This window comes from Oryzias latipes, chromosome 22, assembly GCF_053564925.1.
Source record: "Oryzias latipes strain Hd-rR chromosome 22, Olatipes_Hd-rR_3.1".
In the NCBI taxonomy this organism is placed as follows: Eukaryota; Metazoa; Chordata; class Actinopteri; order Beloniformes; family Adrianichthyidae; genus Oryzias; species Oryzias latipes.
In genome coordinates, this window is record NC_136258.1 from 16,975,827 (window position 1) to 17,000,967 (window position 25,141).

At 39.4% G+C, this 25,141-nt stretch overlaps 1 protein-coding gene across 7 annotated transcripts in view; it reads right to left on the reverse strand.

The window, feature by feature from the left end:
• The window catches only part of ttll5 (tubulin tyrosine ligase-like family, member 5), a 53,514-nt gene that overhangs the window by 17,509 nt on the left and 10,864 nt on the right, over positions 1-25,141 (reverse strand). For 3 of the 7 annotated variants that reach the window (XR_013653222.1, XM_023951957.2, XM_078940976.1), the window contains exons 12-27: positions 17,778-17,859; positions 17,447-17,508; positions 14,498-14,583; positions 13,051-13,146; positions 12,837-12,928; positions 11,824-11,886; positions 11,385-11,533; positions 10,966-11,206; positions 9,956-10,073; positions 9,431-9,577; positions 9,247-9,338; positions 8,986-9,134; positions 8,191-8,766; positions 7,924-8,111; positions 6,125-6,225; positions 4,742-4,819 (exon numbers count right to left, since the gene is read on the reverse strand). Coding sequence is in view for 6 of the 7 variants with exons in the window: in XM_023951957.2 (XP_023807725.1) it covers positions 4,742-4,819; positions 6,125-6,225; positions 7,924-8,111; positions 8,191-8,766; positions 8,986-9,134; positions 9,247-9,338; positions 9,431-9,577; positions 9,956-10,073; positions 10,966-11,206; positions 11,385-11,533; positions 11,824-11,886; positions 12,837-12,928; positions 13,051-13,146; positions 14,498-14,583; positions 17,447-17,508; positions 17,778-17,859 (2,320 nt within the window). In the remaining variant the exon portion in view is untranslated. The remainder of the gene's footprint in view (positions 1-4,741; positions 4,820-6,124; positions 6,226-7,923; positions 8,112-8,190; positions 8,767-8,985; positions 9,135-9,246; positions 9,339-9,430; positions 9,578-9,955; positions 10,074-10,965; positions 11,207-11,384; positions 11,534-11,823; positions 11,887-12,836; positions 12,929-13,050; positions 13,147-14,497; positions 14,584-17,446; positions 17,509-17,777; positions 17,860-25,141) is intronic. The other 4 variants (XM_023951958.2, XM_078940978.1, XM_078940977.1 and 1 more) reach the window with 3 other exon arrangements.

The following is a 25,141-nucleotide window of genomic DNA, read 5'->3' on the forward strand; positions in this document are numbered from 1 at the left end:
CATTATATTTTTTAAAAGTATCACAAGTACAGTTTCCTTTTACATCCCCCTGGAGAAGTTTTCTCAACCCAATACATGAAAAGCAACAAAATGCAAACGGCCCTGAGGAAGTGGTTTTGTTGTTCAACATGGCAACCAAGGAAATAAAAAATAGAAAGAAAGAAATCAGGAAGAGCAGAAGTTTTACGCCTAAGTTTCTCATCAAAGTGCATAAGGAGCTTTAACCATTGGACTTCTCTCCTGCAGGACTTTTAATGGTATGCCTAATCCCTACTGTGCATACCCTCCTTTAATAAAACTTAATGTTGAACAACAGAGTGGTGCAAGAGCACATGTGTAGCATCAATCTAACTGGGGGAGAATGTGGGAAAATGGACTGCTTGGGATGACATCATTCCAAAGTATCTCAAAGCTCTGCCTGGTCAGTGTAAACATCTGTCGCTTCAAGAGTGTGAGGGTATTTCCAGTCATTAATCAGTGTTTATTTACGATAATTTAGTGAAACAACACTACAAAAGCCTGCAAACCTCTTTCAAATAACCCAGAATGTCTTTAGAGGCTCAATAAGCGCGGCACGGTCCGGGATGCTGATGCAAGTGGGATCTTTAAATGAGTCAATCAGGCTTCAGATGTTTCCTCCAATGGTTTTTCCCTTCCTCGCTAAAGCCAAAACCGAATTTAAAAAATGTAAAAGAAAAAGGTCCATGCGATAGATAAAAACTTGAAATTCAAATCTGTTCACAGAGATTTCATTTCTTACCTTGAAAATTCTCCTTTCTGTTACCACATCTGTCTCCAATCAGTGAAAAGAAAACACAGATCTTGTGGGACTTTTTCCACAATCAGTGAGTTTTTTAATGCATTTTTAACTGTTAATCTGTGGGGCAAATTGGGTGGTCAGTAAATCCAAATCCAAATTAAAAATAGTATTAAACAGAATGAAAAGCACTCAGTAGGTGGTTTGAAAAAAAAAACGGTATAAATTATGTTTTTTTTCCAGTCCTTTTTGATACCTTGACACAAATATTCAAACCTCTTCTGTTCCAAACTTACATTAAAGTCCCCCTCCAACCTTTTTTTAATCTATTGTAAAAGGGTTTCCAGTTGCCTTTTCATTATTTCTATGCAGTGTTTAGGCCAAACCTAAAAACCTGTGTCGTTTTGTAGAACATAGTTTTAGCAGAGCGCTACTTGATTAGAAATTGGCCTCAGAGTTGCGGGCGGGACTGTTGGTGTTAAGTAAGCCTGCCCTGACTTCCCATCATCCCTTGTTTACACACTCTCCCGATAGCTCACACCCCCCCCCCCCCCCCCCCCCCAACCTAACATTAATGGTGCAACAAAAATGGCAAATAATCCAGACAAACAGTTTGAATCTATTTGTCTGCAAGTGGATGCATCAGAATGAAGCGGAGCAGGAAGCGAATGCCATTTTTCGTCTACTCCTGTTTTAAAAACAATTTGAATAAAGAGGAACTCAGAAACGCAATTTTAAGCTTAATTTCGTTATATTTGTCTATTATCATAAGAGAAACACCACACAAATGTGTTAAAAACACCAAAAACACAATTTTCAAAGCAAACATAAATTGATTATTTCATTCATGCCCAGAAATAAATTTAGGTATTATGGCAGTGGCGGAGCTAGAACATTTTATATAGGGGGGGCAGAGGACTTTGGAAGCGTGGCAAAATGAGAACAGTAGAGTGGAAGGCCATTACAATAAAAGGATGAAAAATAGGTATTTCAAACAGTTTTTTATATTTAATGCTTCTTTAAGCGTTAAGCTTGTATTGATGATTTCTTAATCTTGTTTAAAGTAAAAAGTCTTGTTTAAAGTAACAAACACCATTTTCAAAATCAAAATCGTTGTGTTTTTATCAGTTTTGCTGATTCTGATCTCCCATTCTAAAGAAAAGCATTAATGATGGTGATTTAATATATATAATTTTTAGTTTTATACATTCAGAAAAAAAATGTAAAAATATATAATGTGACTGTACAAATATATTATAGTAAAAAGTAAGAATTGTGGATCTGTCTGTAATTCTTTGAGCTTGATTTTTGATTCGAATCACAACGCCACCTAAGCAAAGATCCACAGCCCCAGGCAAGTTGGGGGGCCAAAGCTTTTTGCTGGGAGGGCAGCTTCCCTCCCTTGCACCCCTATAGCTCGGCCCCTGCATCAAGGGGTTAAAAGTGAGTGAAGTAACCTGGGAGGGAGGTCTGACGATCAGGTGACATACGTCGCGGGATAACTTAAATGTAGCACACTAAGATCAATAAATATGGAGATTGGTTGCAAAATAAAAAACTAGGTTGGATTTTAGTGCCAAAGCATCAAAACATACTTATTGCCAAGATTAAAAAAATTAAATAAAAAAAGGCACTACTTTTACGGACTACCTATAATAACTGACTATTTCCCATGAAAAGAGGCTTTAAAAAAAAAAGGCCCAATTGCCTCATTTTAATGTAATTAGTCTTTAATATTCCGAGACGTGCTAAAGCGGAAATGGAAGCTGTGTGTGAGGACAGGTTCTACAGTTCAGGACCTTCAGCTTTTTAGCACATGAATTTCGACAGGCATCCTGAGAGTGCTGAGACAGCATACCTGTTAGATCCTGGCAGCAGAACTTCAAAGAGCCTTGCTACTCTTTGAAACCCATCATACTTCACCCCTGTGGTTGCTAAAAGAGCCAGGGAGTTTAACAGTTTCAGTATGTTTGGCACAAACCCAACAGCAGGAGGAGGGAAGTCAGGAAATTAACTGTTTTAAAAAACAAAGTCAGGATGAAATCAACACAATTTATCCTAATATCTCACTTAAGACATATCAGACATAAACTGGGAGCTGAGGAACAAAAGACGGGGGTGTATTCCAGCCCAGTTTTTCTGGATCTTGGAAATTTTGTATCCCGAAATTTGAAAAAGCCAAACGGTACACCCATAATAACGTTTATTCTCTGATGAGAGCAGAACAAAAACAGCATATGGAAATGAAATGTCTGAAATCATAGGAGAAAAAAAAATGTGAAAGGGATTCCTGTTTCCAAAGTATCACATAAAAGCCAAAAGGATGGAGCCATCTGTAAAATTATAAATTCTATTAAAAGTCCTCTTCTTGGGTTGTGGAAATAAAAACATTTTAAAAAGAGAACTGGCCAGACATTCCAGAAATATCTTGACAGCTCAATACATTCAAGGGTTGGACTGGAAAAACAGAGACCGAGATTAAGGGCCAAGTTGTCTGAGATGCTGCCACTCACACGTCAAGAGAAATTGAGAAGGGGAGCCTTCTAGGATTATATCTCCAATCGAGTCACGTTTTCTAATCCGGTCCTGCCACCATTATCAATAATCCTTTTTTTTCCAACGTAGTTTCTTTTCTTTCGTAGTGGTGTAGAAGGGAGAATTTCACTCAGGTCAGACGCCGCCTACAGCACGCTTCCGGCACAATGTTTCAAGCTTCTTCACACACTTCATTCCACAAACCCAACTAGAAGGGAACTAAATACCCATTTCCAGGGTGGTACTGAGCTGCCCAGAGGGGTGTTGGCACATTACAGTTCTTTTTCCAAAGATCAACAATCTCAAATCTAAAAATTTGTCAAAGACCATTAAAGGAGCTTTGAGATTCTATTGAGTGTGACTGCTCAGGCTACCACAATTTAAGTGTCTAAAGTGAAGTAAAAATAAAAACTTTTTACTCAGAAAAATCCTCAGAGCAGCACTTTGGTCAAATAGAATCAGACATAAAGCGTGAAAGGCTCCTCTGAAGATTTCAAAAGCAGGAATTAATGTTAGAGAAGAGGCAATGCCAGCAAACTACAAGATATTTTACACATTTCGACCTGATCTTAGATCTTAAATACCTGTGCAGGCTATGCATATTGGCGCCAGCATTGGTCTCAAGAAAAGGGGAGGGGATGCACTGTTTAGTTTGAGGTGAACTCCACTGACACTGTTTTGACATTAACTTTGAGTGAGCAAAGATGCAGATGTGCACATAAGCATGGCAATGCGACATAATCAGAAGTTTGATCTATTATAAGAGGGCAGCTGAAAGAAATATGTTTGACAGCGGAAAAATGTTCAGGAAAAAAAATTCAAAGGAGGCAAAGACATGTCAGAAATGTTAAGCAAACATTTCTTTAAAGTATTATTAAAGATTTTTCCCTTGAGATTTGAAAAGAATTTGGGGCGTTAGCCTTGCACAAGATGACCGAGCCGTTTAATTGTGCGTCTGAACGGCCAGCTAGCTATGAACACAGTCTTAAATCAAAGAAAATCCGCTTTCTTTGATACATACAGAAGTGCGGCTGCAGAAAAATATTGAAAAAAATATTTATTTTTGGAAAAACTAAAGATGGTGAGGCTAAAAGGTTAAAGCTCAATGGATCATCAGTCACAGAGAAACATATATTAAATCAGTGTTATGAAGACTTGGGCTATTTCCAAAACTCCCTCACTACTCCCTAATCCTTAAAAGACTAAATAGTGCGGGACAATCCTGTGCCCTGGATTTTAATGCAAACCTGCTTTTTTTTTACGCCAATATGTGACATCATCCATTTCCAAATGTAAAAACCTATTAATACAAACATTTTACAAAGACTATTTATAAGTCCGCTGTGTTCTGATGATGAAAAGATGGATGACTTGAAAAAAAAAATCCTTCACATACTTTTTTTCAAATGATGAACCCTTCAAACACGATGCATTGTGCTCTATACTCACCAGTGTGGACTGAGTGAGCCCTGGCATTTCAAATAGGGAGTTCTTACTGGTTCTAAGAACCCAAAATCCCAATAACCCCTGTTGAGAAATAAGTGCTATTACTGAGTCATTCTATTTATCAGAATATCCTTTCTTTATTTACTACCTTTTTAAATATGTCCTTGCTCATCCTATTTTTTTATTTGTTTTGTTTTTTGCAAGTTAATCAAGTTATAAACTGACCAACCAGATGCCTAGATAAAAGTAGGGGGTGTCTTGCTGGAAATTTGAAAAGTTTGATTGACAAATTCTCAAGACTGCTTTCAAGTGATAGGGATGTGGGCTTCCAACAAGCTAACTCCTGATTGGCCAGAGTGGTTGCCATCAATCTCTGCTTACCGACAACTTCTGGCTCCAACACGGCGACTGAATTGACTTCATTACATTGGAGCAGGAAGAAAGCCATTTTCTATGGGTGATGTCACACTCACTCTGTCCAGTTCTCATATACAGCCAATGGCATTGATGCACACTATTTTTTTGCAGAGAATTCAGGCAAATTTCCAGGGCGCTGGATTTTGGAATTGTAGATTTGGACACCCCGACAAAATGGTAGAAAACCACTTAGTTAAGTCAAGTTTAGCAGGACTGACAAAACCTGTTTCATTTTACATAGTTGAATTTAAAAAAAGCGAAAAGCACCAAAACTGGGACTGATAGGAAGAGCCAATAGGGCAGTGCTTTGCCTCTTTTGCTGGCCTGTTGGTGCATGTTGAGATGTTGGTTTGTTTGCTCCATTCATGCAAGTCATTAGAGATGGTCAGAATCTGTCATTCAGTGTCTATCCATCTATGTATCACATCTACTCACTTCTTACTGATGAGGGCTGTAGGGATTTCTAGTGTCAATTCATGTTCAAATACAGATACTGGTCTATTGCAGGTCTTTATGTGGGGAACCTTCACTCCAATGGGACAATTTAAAGTTACTAATTGACTTGTTAGAGCCATGTTTGATTTATGAGAGGAAGCTGGAACGCCCAGGAACAACTAGTGCAGGACGTTCTTGCTATGAGGCAACAGTGCTAACTACTATTTCAGTCGATTCCTCCGAGAAAAATATAAAAAAGCATCTCAGAGTTGAGATTTAAAAAAAAAAGAAAAATCACATTATATTCAAATATTTTACTGACCTGTAGAATTTTTCAGTTTTAAAGGACAGTGTTGCAAAGCAAAAACAAAAAAAAAAAAAAAGGAATGCAACATTTTTTCTGGTTTCTGTTGATTTTTTTACAAATTCTTCCAATAATGGATAAATAATAATGGAAATAATAATAATGGAAAACAGCCAACAATTCTGGGAGGTAACCATAAAGGCATGCATTCTGACCTCTACAGGACTTACCTTGTGCTGCCCTGCAGGTTCTTTCCAGAGGTAATATCTTTCATGGGTCGGACAGAAGTTGCAGAGTTCAGCATCCCATTAGACAGGTTTAGTCTGGTCAACTGTAAGCAAAAAGAAAGATAACGTGATAACATGTAAACTACCAACTTATCAAAGTATTACTACATTAATGTGTTTAACCATATGGATGCTCCTCTTTGCACAATTTCTGTCTCCTATATCAGTGTGAAATGTATGAATGCAGAGTCGATATCAGTGCAGAACCTCCCCCTGCCTTTTCCTCAGCAGATCCGGTTGCCAGACTGAATGGGTTTCAAGCCAAATCAGCAGTTTTTTGTCCCACTCTCTCCTACAAATAATGTTGAGTCAAATTTAACAGGAAAACGAATCATACTGGTGTAGGATTATATTTACTTTTGTTCGATAAACATCTACAAAGGGGAAAAAAAGGAAAAATGTAGAGCTGCCAAGCTTTACACAACGAAAAAAGAAAAAATGTGTCAGTGTGTTGATACAAAGCCACAGCTCCGGTTTGCTTTTAAAAGTAGATGGATCATATTTTCACAGAACGCTATCCCTAAAATGAGGAAATTAGGAGATGTGGGTCCAGCTGAGGGAATGAAAGGCTTGAATCCTTTGCCATAAATCATATATAAGTCAGGACTGAACTCCACGTCGATGCGTCGCTGTCTCAGCTCAGATTCCCCACTGCGATTGTAAAACTGGGATCATCTTTTTGGAGCGGACATAAAGTAATACAGTCGAAAAAGGATCCACCATCATCAAGGCAGCTCAGTCAGGAGCATGAAGATGATGGTGACCATGCCTGCTTTTCCTCTGCTTTGTTTACATGGCCTACCATGAGTAATTGCTTAAAACCCAAAGGTCAGCCATGCTACTGAGTGTTGTTCATATATGCAAAGACCCACATTTATCCCAGCAAAATGATTTAATGACTTTCAATCTGAGCCCTAAATGTTCTCTGAGTCAAACACTGGGCTGTTTGACTAAGCTGCTACCATGCCCCGGATTAACCACCCTGAGAAAACACAGCAAACACTTCTCAGATAGATGGAGTAATGTACAGTCAGGAGGAAGCCATAAAACTGCAGTCTGTGTGGTCTGGTGCCATCACAAAAAAAACGAACGGAAAAAAAAATCTACTGAGGGAGAGGAGTTGAAGGAAGAAGAAGAGGGAGGAAAGGTTTAGAGGCTCTCTAAGCCGAAGGCCAAACCGTCAGGGAATATAGGAGAAGGTGGTGATGGAGCCAGCCGAGCTGCCACTCCCCTGCTCAGTGCCAGTTTGCCACATTCCTCTATTTATAAGCATCAATTACTACAAAAAAAAAAGTGGTTGCCTGTTCAGTATCAACAAAAATCACTCCCCCATGGTGCATCTGATAATGAGACCTCACACAGAGCTGAAGCTTGATGCGGCACACCACTGTTTAGGGCAGCCAGCTTCAAACTCCTCTTACAGGCCCACCCCCATGCCAGCCCCGGTCCACAGACGGCAGGCAAACTGACAGAAGAAGGTGTGCGGTACGGCGCGACGAGCCCTCCGGCTCCAGCGGGTCTGCTGAAAGAAGCAGCAGCTCGATGCTGCTCCCCAGCATGGGGTCAGAAGCAGTTTTATGCATCAACAATATCAAAGACCTCACAGAGAGAGGCTGCTGTGGAGGGGCCAGATTCTTCTTCTGTACATGAAACAGATCACCCCACAGTTGCTGAACAACTTTTTGGTTTTCTGAGGGGTTTTGAGCTGTTGACTTAGCTGGCTACAAACATAATAAACGTACATGTTGTGTCAAGAGGTTGATGTGGCTGGAGCTGGCACAGCGGCGTGCGACCTGCTTCTCGGCCAGCTTCTGCAGAGCTGAGATGAAGGACTGCTGGTTCGCCTGGGCTTGGGCAGACAGAGAGTGCAACTCCCTAAAAGTTGTCACTGAATTTGACTTCAGGTTGTTGGAAATGCTCCCAGTGACCGCTGAAAAACCAAAAGTAAAAGGTGAGACTGTAAGAGTGAATTTAAATTAAATGCTTCCAATCCGGGGCTTTGAGGCTACCTTGGCCAGCAGATGTGGGTCTGGAGAGCTTCTGGTTGTAAATGTGTGTGGCGCCTGGGATCGAGGCGGCTGCTCCAAAGCGAGAGGCGGACATTGTAAATGAATGTATCCTTCGGAGCGCTGGAGTCGCCACCTTGGCCGCAGTAGAGTCGGTGGATGGGTAGGCCCACGCCACTCTTGGTGGCTGCGGGATAACAGTTGGGGAGGGGTATCCTGGAGGTGCGGGAAATGCTTCTGACTGACAGAGCTGGGACTTTGCCAAGCTCTGCATGTAAGATGGAGGCTGACGAGGTGCAGGCGGTGGAGGACAATACAGAGGAGCTGACGCTGTGGCAGATGAATAGTTCTGGAAGCAAATGTGATCGGAGTCCAAGTTCAATGGGAAATCTGAGCTGTGATGAGATGACTGGACTGCTGGCTGAGTTTTTTCTCTTGTGGCCTCGAGCTGTTGGTCTGCAGAAATCCCAGAAACAGATGACTGTTTCTCGCCGGCCTTGATGTTTGGGTCACAGTTGAGTTTCCCCGCGCAGAGCGAGGACTGTGAAGCATTGGAATCCTCTTTGGCTGTAGGCAGAGCTGTTCGAATGAGGAAAGAAGCCAGAGTCCTGTTATCATCAGTTTGCCATTCCTCAACCCTGACACACATTTGTTTTCCCACAATGAGTTCTAATCATTTGAAGGTGACCCGCTCCTGACCTCATATGACTCACATATTTTCCCCTTTACTGTGCAGAAACGATTAAAAAGAATGTTAAAAAGCCAAATGAGACACATAAAGACAAAACCGGAGCTTACATCCAAAATTCTCACAGTTGTTTGAATCTCCAGGGAAATTTATACCATGAGTGTCCTTCTTAACACTTTTGTCTTTGGTTCCTAGAAAGACAGAGGCTGCTTTATTTTTCTGCGTGTAGAATGTCAGGACTTCCTCCAGACTGCTTTCACTGTAAATAGAAAAAAACCCAAAAGGATATTAATCTATCAAGTCCTATATGTAAATCGAAAAAGGAACAAAAACAGAAAAAGGAAAGGGGATGGGATTCCAAACTCACAAACCTTGCAGTCGTGATGTACTCTTCAAATATGGAGTAGTTAACACAGCCTTTTTCCTCACTGTTCCCCTGCTTTCTCACCATATGTTCAGTTTCCTTGTAAAGAATTAAAGACACCAGTTGGATGTATTGCAATCCAAACTCAGAACTGTAGCTCAGTGATTTCAATAGATGCCGAGTTGGGGTACCTTGTTGTAACAGAGGATAAATTCCCCTAACTGGTGAGACAGGAGGCGCTTGCAGTCCCGAAGTGGTAACTGTGGATCGGGGGAGACTACTTTGATGTCCTGCTGAAGGTTTCGAGCTGCTCTTTTAAGGAAGCGAATCACCAGCTCCTGTATATTACAACAGAATGTGATATGTCAGCTCTTTATCACTACTCTGAATCATAACTTTCAATTTTAAAACCCACTGATTTTTTTGTTCTGTTTGAGGTCACATTTGGATTTTTTTGAGTCCTTAATGATTTTATTCAAAGGTTTTAAGTTTTTCTTGTTGGTTCAATGCAGACTTTCCAATCAGACTCTCTTTTACAAACACTCTTTTTCTTCTATGCAGCCACAATGTCTTATCGTCATTTCAGCTAAAGCCAGAATACACATGAGTGAGGAATAATTGCAAGGAAAATAAATACAAAGGAAACAATGTTTCAGTGAATTTAACTACTTCTATTTATCAGGAAAACCAAGTTGAAAATCTGCTTTGTATTTTACCATTTGGTCATTGTCCCTGTCTGGCCAAACTGGGATGGAGCTGGCTCTGCTCTCTGTTAATAGCCTTTGCTGGACGCGCTGCAGATATGCCGAAAAAGCAATCCGGGCCTGTACTTTACTGGAAACGAGAGAGTGGGGTAGGGAAAACAGAGGCATCAGCAGGACAAACGCAAAGCAGATCCCAATAAGAATTACATCCACCAACTTTACAGATAGATATTGAAGCTTTATAGAAGCTACTCTCCTATTTTCATAGGATGAATGGAGGATTTCTTTAAATAGCCTTCCTTTCTCTGTGTCTTATAGTGGAACAATCTCAAATCTGATGTGTTTTTACTTTACTTCCATCGTGTTTGGGTTCAACTCTGAAATACTGTAAGGTGTCATCCTTGATGTGGTGGAACAGTTTAGAGATGCTCCAAAAAAGACAGAGCTATTACTTTTTTTGAATACTCAAATAACAACCCCAAATTGATTTTAGATTGCTTAAAAAATTATATTTGATCGCTTCTTCCAAAAGCCTGAGTGAGGGTGTGCCATTATAGAAGTCCACAAGAAAAACAAATCTAAGAAAATGAAACTGAAACTGAAAGAAGTCATTAATTGCCTTTTTTAATATTATTACTGTACGAAGTCCTTCATTTAAACATGTTAAAATAAGATATTGTGTCCTGTGATAATCTCGAGAAAGGACTGCCAGGAAACTGCAAATGTCTGAAAGAATGTTGTGAAAAAAAGTCTAAAACACAAACACTGATATGCTGTGTGGAGATGCAGCCACTAAAGAATCTCTACAAGTTCTTACTTGTTTCTATAACTGTTCTTAATGCTTAATTTTAAACACTTGATACTGAAAAAAGAGGGGAGTCTGACATAACTAGAGAGCTCAACATGGGACTAAAAGTCCTCTGAGTTGTCTTATTTAAGAACACTTTTAAAAGTGAAGTTTTGGCTTCTATTGCAGATTTTGCAGTAAACTGTGATTTCAATTATGACAGCAATGGACTAACCTGAGATCCCAGCTCTGCTCAAGGATGTGGAGCAGGTTGATTTTGGGCCTGGCATTGTGAATGGCTGCGTCTGAGCTGGACAGAGGTATGCTGTGGCAGGGCTCCAATGGTGAGGCCACTTGTTTTCTTTGCTTGTGTGAAATTGGCTCAAAAGGCTCTTTAACCTCCTCTCTTTCCTGTGGAGCACACTCCTCAACCCCTGGACTGCTGTTCTCAGTCAGGGAGGCCTTGGATTTATTTTCTGAGGTATGCACCAGTGAAAAGACAGATAGACACCAGTTGCATTACTGTTATCTTGAATAAACCTCCCACGAGTGTTTAAAATAGGCATTTTGCTGTTGCTACAAGAACGTTATTAAAAGCCTTTAGGTTTCAAACTAATCGATAACAGAACAGAGGTAGAATTGAAAAAGCCTCACCCCATGTTTTCTTCCTTCCAGCAGAGCTGTAAGTCAGGTGGCGCTGTCTCTTTTTCCGTGCCTCCAGAGACAGCAGCTTCCTCTCATACTGGACAACATGACAGTCATGGACCGTGTCCACCTGCAGCTGCACATTCTCGTTAACATTCCTGAGAGAGAAAGCAAGGACTTTCAACGGACTGGTAATAACCACAGAAATCCTGATTTATATGCATATAATCAGCAATTACAAAGCAAAGAAATGCTTGTCAGTTTGAAGCCAGCTCAGAAAAGTTTAAGCGGAGGTGAAACACATGACACGTGTGCACTGGAAAAGTTGTGCTTCATCTTTTTGGGCTCATGTTTTTACCTATCTGACCATAAGATCAAACAAACACCATGCAAGAATGTTTCCATGAGAACTTTATTTCCAGCTACCAACCACATTGGAAATGATTACCTTCCATGGAAAAGTCTGTTCGCCAGCATGAAGTTCATTGATGGTTTGGACTCCAAGTATACACTGAAAAATGAAGATACAAGCAAAAAGAAAAAAAAAAAAGTACTACTTTGCAGCTTATGTGCAAAACTGGAACAATTGTGCAACACACATTCTCAAAAAAAAGAAAAACTTAAAGAGAAAAACTGGAGAAGCATTACCATACAGTATATAATTTAAACAACACAGAAGTAGGGGTTCTGCAAACCTAAGTTAGAAGAATTCTTGCTTTAAGCATGTGATTCTGCTAATTTTCATTAATTATTCATTGTTTTGTTTTTTACAACATGTTCACAAATACGAAACAGTGTAAAAAACAAGATGTTAAAGAACCACTCCAATCAAAACTATATTTTAACATGTTCTTGAGGCATTTTTCTGCTAATGGAGGACATGCATAAAGAAAATTACGCTTAAAGTTGCGCTTCTGAGTATTTCGTTATTCAAATCGTTATGAATCAGAAAAATGTCATTGGAAAAAGCTTGTAGCAGGGACGTAGGACCTACTATGGGAAGCCACAAGCTCCCTGCTCCGCTTCATTCTGATGCATCTACTCGAAGATCCATTAATGTCTTTGTTTTCCTCACCCAAGCTGCCATCTGGCTCAAAAGTGTACGGGTGGATAGCTCCAATATCAATCACCATTTTTGTTGGAGCATTAATGTTTGGTTGGGGTTGTGAGGCGCTGTAAGCTAGCGAGAGAGTGTGTAAACAGAGAGCTCTCAGTAACAGAGAGGGGAACAGGGGTCAGGGTTGCTCCACACTAATGGTCCAGCCCAAAACTCAGAGGTAATACCTTATGCACTACTGCTGCTCTGCAGAAACTATGTCCTAGAAAATTACAGTCTTTTCGACTTTACCTAAACACAGCATAATCATAATTAAAGACAACTGGGAACACTTTTACAATAGATCGAAAGATGATCTGAGTTGGACTTTAAGGGATATGTGTGACGTCTTCAGCTTAAATTACCTGTAGAGCTCCCACGTTTCCACAGTGGGGAAAATCCTTATGAAACCTCCTCGTCTCTCATGTTCCTCCTTTATCCTCCTCAGCACTTTGATCTACATTACAGACAAAAGAAACAGCACAATTTCCAAAACGTCCAGTCTTCCACATCAACACAAGATCATTTTACTGAGATTTCTTTTTTGTAAAACTCAAAATATGTTTCGACCCGCCTTACCTCCTCTGAAGTCAGGCTGAGTGTGCTGTCGCCTCTGCTGTGTTTTGGACCCTGCGTGTCTGTTTCTGGGTTTGTGGTGGATGTTTGTTTCTGCCGCTAAAAAAAAAAAAAAAATGAGGGAGGATGTTATTTACCTGCTTGGCTCTCAAAAAAATAGGTCCATTCAAATTAGAATGATGTGATTTTGTGTTTTGACCTCTAAAACTAGTCAAAACTGTACATCATTTAAACAAGTTCAATGAATGATAACCTTTGACACATTTATTTCAGTTTCATGTTGTGTTTAATCTCAAGTTGGGAATGAAAATGCTCAAACTACATCGGTCACCAGACCTTCCCACTCCTATCTTCTTTCTGCCGAGAAATAGCGATTTTTTGCAACCCTTTGGCATTTTTGACAACCTCCCTTACTGACATTTTTGGCAAACAGTTTGGTACTCGTGCCAGACATCAGGCCTCATCCCCATGAGATCAAACACAAAATGTGTCATAGTAATACCTTAAGGGTTATGTAAAAAAATGTTTTAATGTGTTAAAGGGTGTTGAGACAGCCAAATAGTGACAAAACCTCAGAAGCCTCAACTATTTCTCCCGATCAGAGAAAAAGAGAAGGCTGCACACTCATTCCCGTCTATTGCTTGGCACCATTCAGTCTGAGCAAAGCAGAGTATGCGCAGCTACTTTTTTGGAAAAGTGGTGCACTGCAGTAAGTGAGGCAATTTCTTATCGCTAATGAAATGAAGATTCTATTAAAATGCACTGTTTGCAATCAATAAAACCCATCTGTCTGTCACAATGAAAAACTATAAAGCTACATAATCAAATCAGCAAAGCACATGCAGCGATTTCTTACTGTAATGAAAGAGACATCAGGGAATTGCAAAGAGCAAACAAGGATTAATTTGTCTGATTTATAACTAAAGTGCAGCAGTGGCTGTTACTGCAGAAAAAACCTTCCTTGCACTGCACCATTATTAAAGTTAAGCTGTAAAAATACATATACAGACATAGAACAACACAATGCTACTGTGTATCTAGCTTCCAATACAATATTAGGTGGAGCTAAAATCTGTCAAGTTCAGTCATCTTTTCCTCAGCCGTTCTGCTGCAAATTTTTATGAAACTGTAATAAAAAGAGGAGCCAAGTGCAAATGCTGTTGTGGCATCATTAAGCAATCAGACCCAGAGAGTAAGAGTCATTCAATTAGAAGAGATTAACTGATATGGCACAAAATGTAGCTCTGACAAACTGATGTCACTCAAACACTGTAATCACATTAGCAGTTGTTTTGAATTACAGTGAATTTTCCATGAGAGCAACAGAAGAGCTCGATTTCAGTGGCAGGACCGTACCGTAAGAAACAAGAGGGGGGTCACGGCAGGAATGTTCACAGGGGTGAATGAGTGCAGGGCTTAACATTAACGTGTCTCTGTTCGTGTCATCTACCTGTGCTCTTTGGGCTGCAGGGGGCTTTTCTGACATGACCCTGTCAGAGCGAGCCTGTTTTGGCAGCGGATCTTGACACACAAAGCCTGCAAAGACAGAGAGGAGTCAAATAGGGCTTTATTCATCACATCTGGTTTTGTATAAGCTATTCATTCAGACCTTTTGCATATTGCATCAAATCCTCAACATTTGTGCAACACACTTTTTTTTTTTTATGGGAGGACATGGAGACAATAAACTCAAGAAATCAAAGAGGGTACATGATGCATTCTTTTGTCAGAACAGTTTCACATGGTGGTGCTATGATTTTTTAAGTAACCGCAGTCCTTTATGTAAACCAAAGATGACTTTTCACATTTTTAAAATGAACTCTATGTTCAAACTTTGGTAAAATAAATTAAAACAGGTTTTATATTATAAATTCGAATTTTAATTAAAAGTTTTGTCTTCCTATTGTTACAGAAAATTCACTATATAAAATAAAACATCATATAAGCTGTATGGTATTGCGATGTAAAGCTGAAGTTTTACAGTGGAATATTAGTTAAATGTTTGGTCATGGAATCAGATTAAGAGAGAAAAATCAATCAATAATGTGTTCTTAGCTTACGATTTTATTTTCTTAAAGGAAATGGAGGGTTTATGGACACAATATTTCACTATTTTCTATAGGAATGCAAATGTATAGAGTGTCTCTGGTCCTCCTTCTACACTTAACTGTGTACCCGGCCTCTGGCTCGTCTCCCACCCCCAGCCGTCCCCCAACTCCATCTGGATGAAGCCCATCTGCTAGACCAGTGCTTCTCAATTATTTTTTGCAAGGCCCCCCCTAGGAGAAAGAAAATGTTCCGCACCCCCCCTCACTCGCCTAATATATTAGTTTAATATCTATAGAAATTGTGTAAGTATTCCTAAAATTCTATCTTTTAACATTAACAAAAAAAACCCCGATATAAATCCACTTTCAACAAATATTAACTCTATTTAGCCACACAGAAACGCTGTTATAGTCTAAAACAGAAAAGAATAAATAAAAAATCTGTCTGTCTTTATTTAAACTAGAAACATTTTGACCAACTGAACCATTTGATGCTGAGAAAAATAATTCAGTCAATAAATATTATTAAATGTAAATTGATCTGAAACATTAACACAGCAGCACCCATATATTTAACGTTTTAGTCTGAAGAAATAGGTAAAAACATTTTGCTGATTTTTTTTCTAAATGATGGATTGTTTATTTATAATCTCATAAAGTGCAGCTGTTTTCCTGCATTACCTGCTGTCTGTATGTCAAATACTGACACCAAGTAAACGACAGGCAGACAAAGAATACATTTATGGACAATAAAGACACGTCGTAAAAATGTCTACAATAGTTAATAACCTCTTTATTTAAGTTGCTATTGGATTGCTATTGCTTGTTTTTTTTTTCTGGATGTTTTTTAAGGCAGCTATTCTTGGGTTATCTATTATCATACAACTATTTTTGCATTAATTTTGAATTTTCCCCTGGAAACAAAGAAATGTATTAAAGAATTTCCCTAACGTGGCATAAATAAAGTCTTATCTATTGACAAAGTTGAGCATAAGGTTGTTTGTTCAACCCCCTTGCAGATTGTCAGATGAGCATCAGCCTCCGGCCGTGCCTCCAACTGAACACTATTCATAACAAACATGAACTGTCTGACGGCTAAATGCAGAAAGTAAATGAATGCAATTGGAATGCTGTCATTATTTACACATCTGGGATACCAACCAAGTTCTATCACCTGACATTGACTTGATTTGTTTGTATATGTGTAGTATTTTACACGCCACCGCTCATTTTCTCCAGATCTACAGGAATGTTTCTGTCCAAAGATAGAAGACTAACATACTGCGGTTCTATTCCTCCAATAACTGAGACAGAGATTTGTTTTGGACACACACATATAGGTAATAATCTAATATTGTTAGTGTAAGACCACAAATACACATTACACCTTGGTGCTGCTATAGTCTAGTATGTTCATCAGGAGATTCAGAGCATTAAGTAAATGAAAATAAGAGAGGGGCTGATAATGATGAGATGCAACATAGGGAAAACAGCCGTATGCTATCTTAATACTTTACAAATAGCAATACATGTAAAATTTAGAATTGGATCAATACCCATTAAAACTTGTAATGGGACATAAATACACAAATATTTCTTTATGTCAAGCAGGTGTGCAGAGATAATTAAGAACAAGCCCATAGACCAGGACTGCAGCAACAAAAATACTCTAAGAAATGAATGGTTGTGGGTCATAAATCACAAATGACTGAGGCAGAAAGAATGGATTAAACCAAACCTCGCTGATTAACTGGCATTACTACACTAGCAGCTTCTGTAGCTTTTACAATGCTCTCCATTGCAAACTGTTCTTAGTTCTTTTATATTTGCAAGAACAAGTTTTAAAGTAAGGTATGAACCAATTCTCCTGTGCTTCTGTTCATACAGAATAGAAAGCAAATCAAAACGTGAAGGTAGTGCTTGACAAGCCCCTTCTGTGGTCAGCTTGATCCACATGGAAATTCATTTGGGGCTACAAGAAATCTGATATTTTATAAACATATAAGGTGGAAAAGGTTTAGAAAAATAAAGACGGAATTTAGAAACAGAAGATGAAGAAAGATCATCCAGGCTGTTAGCAACATTTGTAAAAATACAAAAACTGTAAAAGCCTCAGACTGTAAAGGTTTATAAAATATAAATCAGGAAGAAATTTCTAAAAGGGAATTTTGGCTGATTTAAAGTTCAAGATTAAGTATATTTTTAACTGCTGTTTGTCAGGAATAAGACAAAAGATTGTCATAGGTTTTGCATACAGTACACACAAGAAGGTCTGTGATGTTCAGTCAACTCTGGAAAATTTTGAAATTGAGTAAAAGTTGTATTCAGTCATTGCTTCAGTATGCACTCACCCACAAGTGAAAACATGTCTGCAATCATGCTGGCCTTTATCTTTAGATCCAAGGGAGCATCACTGTAAATAATCAAACAAAGTAAAAAAAAAAACACATTACACATGACGATTTTGAGTCAAGATTGTAAAAAAAAAAAAAAGAAAACAGGGAAAGTTTTTACAATTCCTGCCATCTCTCCAAGTATGGAACTTATTTTATTATTTATCAAATGTTCTTTTGTTATTTTAAGGGGTGGGAAAGTTTCACTGAGGCTGCAGGGTCATAGGCTTTTTCTAAACTAGAGATTTTTTCTGGAAAAACAAACAAATCCAATAATTGAGTTACTCACCATGATAGTGAAGGGGAGAGGTTGACCTCTAACAACCAGGGTTTGAGGTTGGAGTCAATGAGCACATCAAATCCATACAATTCTACAAAGAGGGAGAAACATTTTCCTTACAAACTAAACAAAACAGAACAAACAGATACTAAAGTTTCTCTTCTGACTTTAAAAATCTAATCTAAAATCTCAAAGAAATGTTATAAAAACATGAGATTATTGAGTTTTATGAGCTGACCTGAATGTATTTCCTCAATTTGGTCTCTCTTTTTGTGTGTTTCTGATTACTTCCTTGTTAAGTACCCAGTCAATCAAGAAATGTATCTGCACTCGTGCTGACTTTAAAAATAATACATCAAAAACTGAGTTGTGGGGTGAATATTTTAATACATGCAATAAATCTTTCATGATTGGGTCTAGAAGTCAACGTTGTCAGAAATTATTCAACACCGCGATCGTATCTGCTTCTACTAAAAGCTTTAGTCTCGTTTGAACATATTCAACTGCAGAAATAAATCCAAAGCTGGAAAGTTGGGAATGTGAAGGCCTGTCCCATGTGGTGAGCCCTGGGAAAAATAGAAAGCTTAAGGCAGTGTATTGTACACACAATATTTCACTGCAGTAACAGCTCAGCACTGAGTGACACATTATAAGCCTTTCACAAAGTGGTCAACAAGTAACCAGTGTTAAAAAAAAAAAAATCTTCCTCGTTTCACTGACTGATATATGGCTCACCAGGGCAGCTGCCTTAAGTGGCATCTGAAGGGCCTCACACTGTTCTGGGGAGTGTCACCCAATAGGCCTGCGACGTACCGTATCCAGCAGCAGCACACAGACAAACCACAGTCTTTTACAGGGATAGAATGCAGCCCAGCCAAAGAGGCAGAAAAAGAAAATCCCTCTAATGGCACTTCAAAAGAACGGAGCGTATTGAGAATAGCCTAGGGGGGTGGGGGGGTTCAAAGCCGCAGTAACCAGCGCTGTTTGTTCTTGCATCTCAGGTCAACGCCAATGTTAAGTATACAAAAGTCAGGATGACAGCAGTTCGACGCCTAACCCTTCAACTAACATTACAGCGCTGCAGCTGTGGTTCAACTTCACCTAACCGATACTGTCATGATGTCAATAACTTCATGCAGAACGTTTTTTTGAGACTCACTAATTGAAAAATAACTGTAAAACTAGGGCAATGTCCAAATTCCCCTGCAATTCTCTAACCCCCAAAAATACTTTATAGTGCTGGGCTATCGACTGCCATATATTTTAACGCAATTCAAACATATGCTGGCTACTTTTTTAAAACATCTAAATAAGAAACTAATAAGATAATTTTACAAAGATGATTTATGAATCCACTGAGTGGATTTACAAAATCTCTGAATGATTTACAAAAAAATACATCTAAATATTTTTTTTTTTCAAATGACAAATCATTAAAACGCAATGTACTTTGGTCTATATTAATCAATCAATGCATGGATGCACACTAGTTTTTCTAAATCTACAATTTTTGGAATTACAGATTTGGACACCCCAACAAAATGGTGAACGCCCTATAGTGCCCTAGCGGTGAGTAGTGAGGGAATTCGGACACAACCTAGAAGAAGAGACAGAAGGAGTCATTTTTCATTTTGATTGTTGTTGGGAAATATCATAATGGCGTATACTGATAAAGCGCTTCCCTACCTTCTAAGAAGGCTTAAAGTGCTTTACAGCCACAGTCCCATTCACCCATGGAGGCACACATTCACACATTGATGGCAGCCGAGCACTGGCACCAGCATATAACCAGCAGGAGCAATGTGGGATTCAGTGTCTCGCCCAAGGACACTTCAACACATGGGTGGCAGGGCGGGAACCGAACCTGCAATTTTTCCTTCAGAGGTCGACCGCTCTACCTCTGCACCACAGCCACCCAATGAAATTGGTTTGTTGATTAAGAATCATTAAAAACGCAACTTTATAGTTTTGATAGAAGACAAAAAATTAAAATTTGGGTTTAATGCGTTCAATTATGAATGCTTTCATTGGCAGTGTGATAGTTCATATGCAAGAATCTTCTGTAATAAAGGTATTAATCTAATTTTCAAAGTTTTTTTCAATCAAAACATCTTTTTTCCACCTTTAGGGCTGCTGCCTGTAGTAAAAGAACATCAGTTTTTTAGAAGCCCCATGGGGATAGCATCATTGCAGAGTATAAATATAACATGTATAATCTTATTTGTAAAAAATGCACTTTTGCCAGGACAGTTTTAGTGAAGCAACATGGAGTTTGTTAGGTTTTACCCAAGGCTGTAAAGGGGTATCGGACGGACTGATGGCTGTAGAGAGCAACCAACTGAACATGATTTTCAGTAAGCTTGTCCTGAGGGTAGTTCAGCAGTCTCCTCCTATCCCCCCAGCTACACACTTCTGCTCGTCTTCTAGGGCCCACCCAGAACTTTTCTGTGACAATACTGACTTCAATTTGCTCCTGGGTGTAGGTTCTTTTCACAGTCTGGATTTAATTTTTTCCCAGTATCAGGAAACACAAAAACATCCTTGTATGAAGAAACAGCTGGGCACTCATGCAAATGATGGACGCAGGTCCACAACAAGGTTCTGAAGACAGGCGTGGACAAGCTATATAGAAATCTACAGTAATTATTCAACATCAGCCGGAGTCAGGAGATTTCTCTAGAGCTGTTGAAGGCATTACTGTATACGTTTGTTTCTGCTACGTAATATAAATTAGTTTTTTATTTAAATCAGCTCATGAAATTATTGAAGAAATCTGATCTGTAACCCCAAAGAAAACAAGAGAAAACCCGACAGGACACGTAGTTTTCTGTGCAAACCACGTTTTCTCCATTGAGATAATGTGGTTGAAAAGTCAATTTCCTCTCTTGTGAAATCTGTTTCCCTACACTTTTACTCTGCAGGTATCAAATGGAGAAGAAAATAGAAGAGAACAGCCGCAATGAACTGCATGTGTCTTCTTTGCTTCACAAAAAGTCACAAGAGGGTAAAACGTTCACTGGTGAAAAGTTGTCAAAATATACAGCCTGACATGTTCGAGTCTGCTATACAGTTTAACACTTGTTGTAATACGTGGCAGAATATGTCAACTGAAAAAAATGCAAGAAACTAAAAGTGATACAGTCTTGGCCTATGACTGTTTTTCATTATGTCCTCTAAACTCTTGGCTTGCATTTGCTGTTATTTGGTTTTTGCTGTTTTTTATGAACCTTCTTTATATAGTTACTAAAATATAGTAACTGTTCGGTTTGTTTTATTCTATTATAGTTATGCCCCATTGCATCCTGCGTTGCTTTTCTTCCTGTCAGTCTTCACACCTGGTTTAAGTTTCCAAACATAACAGCTGCTTTGTGTTTGTCATTATCCAGTGTGGTTAAAAGCAGTCCCAGGTTTTCTTTGTTCTCCGCTTGATCCTCGTCAGAGTTCTGTGAGTGGGTTCTTTTAGCACATTTTGTAAGTGTTAAGCTCACAAAGTTTCTGCTTTTGGAGCTTTTGTTGCTTTATATACATAAAAAAAACTGCAAAATTTTCCATCCAGCTGTGTCTTCCTCTGCTAACCCTCCACATAAGTCTTTACCATTTTTATTCCCCAAAAAATGTAGTTAAAAAGAAAATTATTCTAGATTTTTTTAAATCGGTTAAATGTCTTTTTGTCGTACATATTGATTCCCTTTTGGTGTATCTATATTTGGATAAGAACAGCTTCCAAAAGAATGGCCTAGTTGAGCTTTAATCATAGTTTAGTGGAGCTAAGACCACAGTTTCAATAAACTTTGCATGGAAGTTTACTAAACGGGCCAAGTGCTGCAACAGAGGCAGCAATTGTCATTTTTTTCTGTTTGCAGTATGGACTTCAAACATGTTGCTAACTCTCTCCATACAAGCTTTCACACATTTTCTTTTGAGGTACCACCTAATTTGTTAGAAAGCACGTTCACAGACCAAAAGTCAAACCCAGTGGGTGGGTGTATGTCTCATGAAACATAATCCTTCAGTTTGGGGGAATGGAGTGTTGAAATGAGTGGGTTTGGGTCTGCAGTGCTTCATCAGTGGCACCACAACAACAGAGGAAAATGGGGAGGTGTTACTCGCCCGCTCCCGACAAGCAGGCTCCATGTGCCACAAATTTTCCCCCAATTAGAAGCAGACGCCGCTAATGCCCCAAGAGCCTGCTGAGCTGCTCAACGTCAGAGGCGTTTGTTCTGTGGCTCAACCGCTGTCGGGGAAGCACTTTTAAATGCACCCACAGACAGCCCACAACAAGCATCACAGACAAGGAGACGAGAGCTGCTGAAGATCCACATCACTTCAATTAAAGAGGCAACGAGGGGGGATAAAAAACAAAACAAGAGCAAAGGGATGAGAGCATGCTTTTTTTTGTATTCTTTATTATAGGAGGGGTGTGTTTGGAAAATTTACCACAAGCGACAAACGCCCAAAAACAATGATCTCCCCACCCTGGCCACGTAGCCTGGTGTACCACAGCAACAACAGCATCCTTCCAGTGTGTTTTTCAACTCAATCACATTCATGTCATTGTGAGATAAAGGCTTAAAAGAATGCTGTAAGGGACACAGCTGAAGGAAACGATTGTAAAAACGCTCTACGTACCCTGTGCAATCCCATAGTAAGACCTTTGACTGTATATGAGAACTGGACTGAGTGGGAGTGACATCACCCATTGAAAATGGCTTACTTTTATCTCCAACTAAATTAAGTCAATTCAGTCGCCTTTTTTTCGCAATACAAACGGCATCATGTTGGAACCGGATGTCTTCAGTAAGCAGTGATTGGTCTGAGCTAGTCTGACGCAATGTTTCTATGGTAACCACTCTCCTCAATCAGAAGTAAGCTTGTTGGAAGTCCACCGCCTACCACTCAAAAGTGGGCTCGGGAGAATCTGTCAAAAAATGTTGAATGTTTGACATGGGGGCGAGCAGGAACCACATGCCTTTATTGAGGCACTTGATTGCCCAGTTTATACCTTGAATAACTTGCACTACAGAAAAAATATCATCAAAATTATATAAGCAAGAACATAAAGGTACCTAGTTTACCTAGGTAAACATTTCTTTAAAGAAGTCTATGGCATTTTGGCTTCTTGGAGCCAATGGGTATTTCCTATTTGGATTGGGGGGAGGGCCACTCAGTCCAGTTCTCATATACACCCAATTAGGCCTGCACAATGTACCGCAAATTTATCGTTATCACAATATCCAGCTCTGCAATACGCATATCGCAAAAGACTGTGAAAAATAAATCGTAAACCTTAAATGTGTTAAAACAATCTTATGGCAGCTTGAATCATTTCTTTTTTCTCTTTCGGCTTTTCCCATCAGGGGTCGCCACAGCGAAACAACCTTTCCTTCGAGGATGAGTCGCATGGTTAACTTGGCAATGTTTTACGCCGGATGCCCTTCCTAATGCTACCCTCTCAAGTTATCCGGGCTTGGGATCGGCACAGAAGCAGCGAAGGACGGAAGGCGCCACAAACCAGCACGAGCTAAACCGGCTCCCTAGCCTGAACCATTTAACAAATCAAATAAATCCTTTTATGCATTTGACCAATCGGATGGACGTCTTCACCTTGTTGATCAATCGGATGAGGGCCTATTATGTTAGACGTTTGTCACCTATGTCGACGAGGGTCATTTGGAGTATAATTTTTAAACTGTTGCAATGAAATGGTAAAGATGTTTTGGGTTATTTTGCCATTTGTTAATATACTGCAAATTATATCGTTATCGCATTTTTAATCTCTAATGTCGTATATCATGAGTTTTTCTCATATCATGCAGTTCTACAGTCAATGATCTTAACATGCAGGTTGCATTTTTCAGTCATAACATATTTGCAGGGAAACCAAGAGTCTCAACGCGAGGGGGAGGGTCACCCAGTCCAGTCATTGACTGTAGTAGGGAACTGGACTGAGTTGCATTCAAAACAGGTGTACTGGCTACAAAAAGCCAAATTCTCATAGACATAGCGATAAATTAATGAGAAATAAACAGCTATTACTCAGTCATTATATTTGTCAGAATAACTATACTTGCTCGGATACCTTTTTTAACATGTTCTTGCTAATCCTAAATTTTTACGAAAAAAAATTAGTTCCATAAAAGTTTTCATAAAAGGTTTATACAAACTGATCAATCAGATGCCTCAATAACAGTATGTGCTGCCCGCTGCCCCCCAATCATTGAAACATTTAACAGATTCTCCCAAGCCTGCTTTTAAGTGGTAGGGGTGTGGACTTTCAACAAGTTTACTCCAGATTGGCGAGAGGTGTTGCCATAAAAACAACCGACTTGGACCAATCACTGCTCACTGACATTGCCTGGCTCCAACATGTCATTGTCCGTATTGCACAAAAATGATTACTGAATTGACTTCATTTCGTTGGAGCCATAAGTACCAGTAAGCCATTTTCTATGGGTGACATCACATTTGCTTGGTCCAGTTCTCATATATAGACAATGAGTGAGACTCAAATGGGGTTTTTCTATGAAAAAATAGCTACACTCTCATACCCACGAGACAAACATTGAGGTCCGTGGGCTTATGGGAGTATCTGACAAATGTAAAACACAGAAAAAGCGCCACACTCAGTGTTTCATGGGGGACATTCATTGTAACCACAGAGCCGGTGAGTGGAATGTTTTGTGTGTAATAAAATCGGTCTTTGGGCTTGGCTAATCAGATCTTAGTCAAAACATCTCTTAATCAGCATCTCTTAGCAGAAAAGCCTGTCCATTAATCACACAGCGGCAGTAAGAAGCTGCATGGGGGGCATTTCTTTTAGACACACACTTCTTACAGTGTAAAAAACAAATAAATACAATTAGTTTATGTATTTTTTCTCCATATCTTTATAGGTTTTCAGAAATATCCCAATTTATTACTACTGTGCAGGGTGTAAAGAAACAAGATCTCCACTGAAAACAAGACTGCAATAATGCTATTAAGAGACATTAAAATAATAGGCAACAGTTTTCAGCAAATAAAGATTATGTAGTAGTTTATAATCTTGAGCGGCTTCCTTCCAAACAAGCCAGACTGTATGAAGTCTCCAAACAATGGCAGCTTTCATCAGCGTGTTCCCTGACTGCATTCGCATGCTTTATTTACCTGGCTAACGAAGAGAACTGTATGGGATGGGGGGGGGGGGGGGGGGGGGGGTCGTAAGGATAAAGGCAAAAGCAGGAAGGGAGTCGGCTGCAAATAACAACTGCGAGTAACAGCATATGACATGCAGGTTTGGACACATTTCTGAGAGCCACAAAGGCACGGGAGCAAAAACGTCTCATGTGTTTGTAAAAATCCTGCCACACACGGGTTCCCGCGTGTCCCTGTAT